General features: G+C 50.1%; 1 protein-coding gene across 1 annotated transcript; it reads right to left on the bottom strand.

The window, feature by feature from the left end:
* Positions 1 to 2,963: 2,963 nt before the first annotated feature.
* Positions 2,964 to 4,526, bottom strand: LOC104515145 (chromosome unknown open reading frame, human C11orf52). The gene is made up of 3 exons (XM_010159007.1): positions 4,391 to 4,526; positions 3,563 to 3,609; positions 2,964 to 3,200 (listed from the first exon to the last, which is right to left on the bottom strand). Exons 1-3 carry the CDS (start codon positions 4,524 to 4,526, stop codon positions 2,964 to 2,966), a joined length of 420 nt encoding a protein of 139 aa, XP_010157309.1.
* Between the last annotated feature and the right edge of the window lie 3,946 nt (positions 4,527 to 8,472).

The raw sequence follows: 8,472 nt of genomic DNA, 5'->3' as shown, positions 1-8,472 counted from the left end.
CGGGGGCAGAGGGCGGTCAGCACCCGCTCCCGCGCTCTTCTCCGACGCGGTTTGCCTGAGGCAGCGGCACCGCCTCCCATGGGGCAGGAGCCCTCGGTCTGGGTGGGCCCCGGCGCTGCAGACCCTCACCCGGCGCTGCCTGTGCGCCCTCAGAGCCCCGGCGCAGCAGGCGGGCAACGGCCTACCCCAAAGAGTGCAAATTTATTAGTAAGAACTAAAAATGACACCTTTAATGTGCAAGGAACATTGATACATTAACACTCGTTTAACTCCTAAACGTAACAACGCCGGGAGACACAGGAGAGACGCGGTTGGAAGCTTTTAATATTCAGTGCAGAACCAAGTCCTTCAGAAAAATCTGTATTGCAGAACATGCGGCTTCCACATTTGATCTATTCAACGCCTGGTAAACAGGCAAAAATACTGTACTACTCCTGTTCCTATGCAGAGCGTTTGATTATCTCCAAGATCCACTCTACTTCCAGTACTAGCTACGTAGAGAGGCTGGAGCTTCTTAGGGAATCGGAGCTGAAGGCCCGTTCCAGGCCCTGAGGCACTCAGTGGAAGATAGTTTCTACTGTAGCTTCCATTAGTTCAGAATACAAATAGGCTGATCCACAGAGCAGAACTAAGTGATGTGACGAAATGAGTGCAAGTTCCTCTGAGCCAAACCCAGTCCTACTTACGTCCACAGCAAAACTGGTTTAACCTGATGGCTGTGCAAATCTACACCACGCCGGGCCCAGGAGCTTGACCTTAGCGTCTGTGCAGCTTGCTGTCCCTGGCCCCAGCTCTGCTGCTGGGTGAGAAAAATCATCAGTACCACACGCTGCGTGCCACTGCAATAATGGGCTGTTTCACATAAACTGATCTAAAAATTGACCTGTTGGATTCTGCACCTTCTAGAAAACCTCCCGTCTCCTGAACAATAGTCCATATTTAATACTATTTCTAAAAAGTCCAATTTCTTCATATGATGCGGCGGGCTTGACTAGAACTGAAGCTAGTGTCCCTTTCTAGTTCTTGTACCAGCAATTCAGTGCAAGGAGGTATATAACTACTGCCCAGCACGAACCAGATCTGGATCTGTGTCCCTGGCTGCCCCTCGGACAGCTGTACTGGCAGGACCGAGTGCTAGCATGTCCCATGCCTCCCTGACACACTCTTGTAGGTAAATCCTGTGCCCATTCAATCCTCCTCAGTCCAAAGGAGAGGTTTTCATGCTAGGCATGGAGTACAGAAAGGAGCGTGGAGAAGCAGAAACAGAAATCCTTGGCACTCAAAAAACCAGTCCTTCTAATAACATAATTCTGTACCCATTATAAATGAAGAACCTTCTACTGCAGACTTAGGATAGTCCCACTGAGGTCAGCTGGATAGCATGGGCAAAATAACCCTTTTCAGGTAGAAAAATATACTGTATCCATTATAAAAAAAGGAGCCTTCTCCTGCCAGTGTTACTCTGGCCTTACAGTAGCCCTGCTGAGATCTACTGGACAGCATGGGCAAAAAGGTAGAAAAATCGTAGGATTGGTCCTCAAAACACTTCCATCTTTGCAAATACTGCCCATACCAGCTTTATTTTTTTAGTGAGCAGGACTTCTTCAGGCTTTTTACATTTAGCTGAGCCATAATATGCAAAAATATGTATGTTATTAAATGTACCAGGATGTCCATTTTTAAGCGCTGTCAATAAACAGGTTTTCCCACTGTCTGCATTTAGCTATGCAGACCATTATTTAGGAACAGAATGTGCCAAGTATTGATGTAGTGCCTCAAGATAGTGCTTGGGAGCCCTGTTCAACTGCCAGTGCTGCAACTGCCAAATTCAGTCCAGTGGCAGAAGTCTTTTGGACAATTGCTATACTGCATTACTAACACTAGTTTAAATTCATAAACAAATGCTCAAAGGTGTATCTGGACGGGTTAACAGCAAGCACCACACGGTGTGTGCTCTATGTTACCGGGGTTTATAACTAAGGCTGACAGTATGAAATAAGAAAAAATGGAGAAGTCCAAAGCCCTCTCTAAAGCTGACCAGAGTTCATTCCCAGTACCTCAGACATGCAACAGCTGCTGTAGTCTAAGGACTGGATAACTGCCCTAAATACAGGCAGTGACTTTTAGATGGCTGCCTTGCAGTGAAATTGCAAATACGCCTTGTTTCATTTCCATTCAGAGCCAAGAGCTCACTGCTCGCTTCCGTGCATGCTGGGGTGAGGATGCGTATCTGTACAGCCCTTCAGTGAAAAATTTTTCTGTACCACTCAGTTAATTCTGCATTTCTCTCCTTGGTTTTAGTATGCTGTGCACGGTTGTAGAACACTGCTTTTTGAGAAAAGGGGATGCACATAGTGCATGGCTGCAGTTACAGTGGCAGGCGTTGGAGGAACACATTGCAGTAGACACTGTTAAGTTACAGTGGCAGGCGTTGGAGGAAGACATTGCAGTAGACACTGTTGAAGGTTCTTCACAGTATCATCCACATGCCATTCTGCGCACTGCAGAATTTTCTTGACATTGATAGAAAATCCTGTGGCACCATCTCTTTTCTCCCAGTATTGAGTCCTGTATGCTGTGTCCTCAAATTCACCTGCAGAGCAGCACTCCTGTTTTTTTTTAGCAGGAATTTTCTCACTGCAGCTCTGAGCTGTGGTTTTAGCCTTCGTCAGCCGAGGAGCAGCTGTCTTCTCACAGTGCGGAGAGGAGATGGGTTGCCAGCTGCAGAGGCAACTCTTCCAAAGGGAAGAGGTGTTTTTTGTTGGCAGAATCAAATAGGAAACTACTCATCATGTGAGAATAAATATGTCTGTGTACTCTGAAGAGAATGCAGGTGGAAGACACGGTCGCTGTGCACCTTCTCAGGGAGCCATGATGTGTCCATGCGATGAGACTGCATCTACAGCATCTCTAAGTCTGTGAAGTCCTTTTGCTGCTGAACGAGGAGGGGGCCATCAAGCCCTTCATACCAGGGTCCCATTCTTACTGTCATATTTCAGCCTGGGCCGGGGGAAGTTGAGGGTGGCATACTCTGTAGCATTCTGCATTTGCAAGTTCTTTACCTCTGCCGCAGAGCGCTCCCGGACCTTGGTGAACACTTGGATGTCTGCATAATGAATGCTGTCATCCTGCCTCACACTCGTGGGTTTATTCACGGTGGCATAGACTGGAAACTCTGGGACATCTTCGTACGTTGGAGCCTTTGGGGAGAGAGAGATTTGGAAGATCAGCTCCCTGGGCTGCTGCTACATATGCCTTCCTCAAACCAGGAGATGAAACCCTGCACACTGGCCCCAGCACCATCCATCCCTCTGACACCTCAGGCTTAGAGACAGATTTCATCCTACTGTACCCACCGCGCTTTAGGGGAAAAAATGGGCCCACATCACCGTGCAGCAATGCACATTGTTCCCACAGCCATTAGAGCCTCACACAGGCTGAAATGATTCGCAGCTCTGAATAAGCTGCCCCGTGTCCTCCCAACCCATCTAGCCTAGGAAGTGGTGGTCAGCTCTGTCTTCTCAATATACAGTTAGGAAAACAACTCTGGGAAGCTGTTTACCTTCCTGCCAGGCTGATGCTGTTGGGTCTCATGTCTCACATTAGTTCCTGAAAAAGAAACATCAGTGGATCAGGTTAACACAAATATTTATTGTTGCACCTCTGAATGCAGAAATGCAGCGACTGGCCCATGGGCTTTCCCCACTGGACACCAATCCAATTTCCACTTCATCTGACACCCTCAACCCTAATGCTGAGGCTCTCCTCCAAGAAGAAAGACTGGGCTTGTTTCTTTGGAAAAAATAAGGTTTCCCAGGATGACAACATGCTGTGGGCCGCAATGTTCTTGGCAGAACCTAGGACAGACGCAGCACAGAGAGCTTCCTTGTCAGCCCCTTGGCGAAGTCAGATCCAGTTTTAACTTTGTTATTTCCTCTGCTGCCCAGCAAACGTATTTTGCCCAGCATGGTCCAAAGGCCACAGGACACAGCAGAGCTACTTAGGGAATGTGCTTTATTCTGAGGGACTGATGTAGACCGTTGTTTGCAGCTCTTAGAGGAGTTTGATGAAGTTTCTGCTATGCTGCCACTTGAGAGTACTCATGTTTTGATGCAAGATTCTGGTATTTTAAAGATACTGCTTTAAAGTCCCTTCCCTCCCCCTTGCCAAGTCCCATAGCACATGACATCCCTTGCTTTAAGCTTTGAAGAAATCTTGCCTCTTGCTTCTGCCGAACTTCTCCTGAGGAAGGTTAGGTACCAAAGGGTATGGGAGGGGGACCTCAGCCTCAGGGACCCAATTCACAGTCAGCACTGACTAACGTCAGCTAACTAGGGTCTCAGTCACTCCACCTCTTCTTGTCCTTTAAAGCATTTTCACAAATCCTTACCTTGCTTTTCTTTCTTTCTTTTAAAAGGCGAAGGACAGTTCCTGAAATCAGAGAGAAACGTCAGCCCTGAGAAGCCCCAGCCTCTGCTACGGTAACACGCAAACCCAAATGCACCACCCCAGCGTACCACACCCATGCGTAATGAGAAAGACCCAAGAAGTGTCTGGGAAGAGCTATTGAGCCAAGGCAGAACCTGGGCAACTCTTGCAAGGAGAAGGTCCAAAGGGGAGATGTGGGGCTGTGTTTCCTTCTTCTGTGACAAACCTACCATACCCCATACACAGCTCCGTGTCTTTCAGCCTTTCAGCCCTGCCTGACCGATACATGAATCATCGGTGTGAATGATAACAGGTTTCAGGGTATTTTTGCAACTGCCTTCCCACAGTTGTGTGATCAAAGGTGCAGGGTGGGGAGCATGATCTCAATGGGCACAAACCCTTTCTCTTAGAGCCAGATGCTGCACTTTGGCCCCTCTGCCCAAGGAGCAGCTCTGCACAGACCTTGTGCTAATTTAATGTTTCAGACAGTTTTCCTGTTCTCAGTTTTCCACTTAAAACACACCAAACCAAAAAAGCTATGCCCCCTTAATATAAGCCAAGCCAAACCCTAATCTCAGCTGTACCTGTGTGACCAGAGAGAGACAAGCCAAATACAGCCATGTTCCAGCCATGGACTGAACAAGAGCCAAATTCATTCCAGCTGTAAAAACAGCGCCAGGAGCTGAGCTCCTGCAGGCTGGCGCTGGCACGGGAGCGCAGGCTGTCTGGCAGAGCACAGACGTGTCGCATTCTGGGACGGACGCGTGAAGGAAATGTTATCCTTGCATCATCGGAGGGCTGGAGGAGAGCAGGTGCCAGCCCTTGCGTGCTCCCCCGGCGTATGCACGTCCGTCTGGTGGTGGTCCACGACCAACACAGCGTGCAGCTGAGGATGGGTCTGTGTCTCTGCTGCAGCACAGGCAGCAGCTGAAAGTGGGCAGCTAGTGCTTTTAATGGGACTACAGAGTTACCAGATGGTTCCCAAGAAGCAATTTGCCAGACAGCCCTGCCACAGGCAGGAACAATGCAGTGCCAGAGGCAGACTTCTGCCTCTGTTGGCTTTTAGAGGCAGTTTCGGTGAGTGGGTGAGCAGGACAGCCTGTGTAGTAATGCCTTCGGTACTCTAATGGCAAAACAAACAACAAAAAATAAAAGGCATAAATGCGGGCAAAGAACCTGCAAACATTCAAAATGGTCCGTAATGATTAACCAGACTTGCTAGACCTAGGAAGTCAAAGGCAGCTTTGGGGAAGGCAGGGGGGCCATGTGCCTGTGCAAAAGGATCTGACACTGCTTCCCATGTCTCTGCTGTGTGCTGCCCCACAGATGTACCAGTGGCCAGTCCTTGGCAGACAAAATCTGTGGGACTGCCCCTAGGAGTTAAGGGCCTAGCTTAAGGCAGCATTTGCTCTGTCTTGCGGTGGTTCTCACTTCCCTCTTGCAGCTCCCTCCTCCACTGTATGCGTGAGCTTGTGGGGTCTCCAGTGCCCTCCTTGCCAAGGCTGGTGTGCTAGAGCACTCTGCTTCTTTATATCATTCAGGCACAGTGTGTAGTGTAATTAAAGTAGCACCATTTGAAGCAAAATCAGCAGGATCTCTATCCTCTTTCCTGGGAGGGAGGTTGCAATATCAGCTTTCCAAACTGCTCTTGCTTGTTTTGATTGCTTTTCTTTGTAGAGGAAGCACTAGCAGCCAGTGTGTAGGCTGAAGCTATTCTGAGGCTGTCTGCAGGCTAATCACAGCCGGGCAGGAGGTGGCATCTCCCAGTCTCAGATCTGTCATGATTAGCATGGATGTGTCAAGGGAAACAAGAGCAGGGCAAACCTCTCCCCTCTTCTCAAAACCAGGTCAAACATGTTGTAACTCACAGCCTGCTTAGAAGCACATGTATTCTGCATGACAGCACCCTGCTCCTACATTGCTGCTTCTCCTTTCTCCATGTCAGCGCCAATCTGATTTCTGCCCTACACAAGCGTGCTTCACAGTGGTTCATGATTTGGGCATCTTTGCTGCCCACGCACATCAGGGGCCCTGAGTACCAAACGGAGTGGTGAGAATACCTAGGTCCTGCGCCCCACAGGGCCATACTTGCAGAGGTGCCCAGACATGAGGGCCACGCTTTCCCTCATTAGCAACATGCTTCTGCGAAGAAATTTGCTGTAATGGCATTTCTTTAAAGACTTCAGGAACCTCCTCAGTCTCTTGCACTTTGTTCTGTCTCCCTTAGACCCCATGCCTCAGTAGTGATTATGACATGGATCTTCCATCCAGGAGAAGGTGCCTACCTCCCTTGAGCCTTTTTGTAAGTAAGTCTCAGCTTTATTTAGGAAGCTCAGCTCTTGGCTGAAACAGCTGTGGTGCTGAGCAAATATCCAGAAATAAAAGCAGTATAGGTGCCTGGAAACATCTGTACTAAAATTAGCCACCATTTTTTTCCCCTCTGTCACCAAGGCAAAGCTATGAATCATGCAAACTTCTGCAGTGGGGTTTCAGTGCACCAGGCTGCTCCTGACTGTGGTCCTCTGTAGGTGTCTCTCCCAAGCCCACGTTACCAACAGCATATTCCCATCTGCCACCTTCTCTCCATGTTCGGAGCCTGTTTGAATAGCCTGCACAGGCCAGGGACAGCCTGGGAGACTGAGGACAGCCATGTGTTTCCACGTGCAGGACAGGTAGGGATGCTCCTGGGGAGAGAGCTCTGCTTTCTCCTCACTGCACAGTCTGTAAGGCAGACGTTAGCGCTTGAGTCCCACAGGGCTGCAGGCGTCTAAAGGGTCTTTGGCTGGAGCTTTGCCCTCTGCTGCAGGCATCTGCCAGAAGGTAGTAGTGACACCGCGAGCAGAAATACCATCCCAGCTTCTTACTTTCCATGCAGCCTGTCTGAAAAAATCAAGTGGGACACAGGAGTCCTTGCCCAGTCCTAGTCCTCTTGGGGGAGCAGAATTTGACATTGCCCCAAAGGAGCCAGCCTGCCACCGTGATGCTCCTCCAATGGAGCAGAAAGCTGCTCTCCTGCCTGGCCCTGCATGGATGAGTGACCTTCAGATTCCGGTTTATACTTCCTTTCGGAGGGAGAAGTGTTTGTGCATGGCCTGGCACTGTCTGGGTCTGAAAGTGCCAGCACAGCGTACACTGTAATGGTGGTGCTTATACTCGGGAGCCTCTGGCTTTGCCAGTCCGTGCTGTGGCACGGCTCTGGCTGGCACAGAGCATCAGTAGGGTGCCTGGCGACTGCAGCTCTGCCAGGGGAGCTGAGCTCTGTCCTTGACATTCCCGAACAGGCCCTTGTCCGCTGCAGTGCTGAAGCCAGTGCCCTGAATGCCTCGTTTACCCTCTGCCACAGGTCAGAGGAAGCAGAAAATGTGACTTTTAGTGGGGGTTATGTCAAGAATCAACTTCCACCTCCCACCTGCAGTTCCCAAGCTCCTCTGCCCTCCAGCTCAGGGCTCAGGCTGGAAGGACCTGGGTGTCCCGAACGTCCTCCGCTGCGCTGGCCACTAGGTGATGCTGTGGCTCTTGGAATTATTAAAAGTGCTGCTGAATTTCTAATGCTCTTAACAAGTGCAGTGTTGGAGACAATGTCCTCGGAGTTCCATCTGATATTCATGGCTCTCCCCCTTGTACCGCTCTCAGAGCTGATAATATTTCCACTTTTGCGCCGCACGATGCTCCAGTGCGCCCTGTTTCTGTAAGCAGGAGGTACAGGGCACAGCATGAGCCAGGAGGGGTTCAGCTGTCATCCTCCCTCCCAGGGAGAAAGAGCAACGTCATCTGAAAAACGTGGCCAGGATTTCCTCAGCAAACATAAAGCCCAGAGGGACGCAGGCGGGGAGAGAGGCTGGATGAGTGGAGAGCAGGATGGAGAGCTGAGCCAGAGCCCTTAGCGCCAGCACTGCCCCAGGGCCCCCTCCCTGCGGTATGCCAAAGGGACAGCCGGGGGTGTCGGCCTGGCCGGAGACCACCGGGGCAAAGACAGGGATGTTAACTAGATCGTTCCTAGAACTGAGCTATTCTCAGCTGCTGGCATGGCTGCCAGAATCCAAG

Source organism: Eurypyga helias, unplaced genomic scaffold (genome assembly GCF_000690775.1).
Source record: "Eurypyga helias isolate BGI_N326 unplaced genomic scaffold, ASM69077v1 scaffold35369, whole genome shotgun sequence".
Classification (NCBI taxonomy): Eukaryota; Metazoa; Chordata; class Aves; order Eurypygiformes; family Eurypygidae; genus Eurypyga; species Eurypyga helias.
This window is presented reverse-complemented; position numbering and strand designations above follow the sequence as displayed.

Coding starts and splice junctions, on each gene's coding strand:
- LOC104515145 (XM_010159007.1), bottom strand. CDS start 4,526: ATGGGTGTGGTACGCTGGGGTGGTGCATTTGGGTTTGCGTGTTACCGT. Junction 3,610..4,390: donor AAGAAAGAAAGAAAAGCAAG/GTAAGGATTTGT, acceptor TTTCTTTTTCAG/GAACTAATGTGAGACATGAG. Junction 3,201..3,562: donor AGCATCAGCCTGGCAGGAAG/GTAAACAGCTTC, acceptor CTCTCCCCAAAG/GCTCCAACGTACGAAGATGT.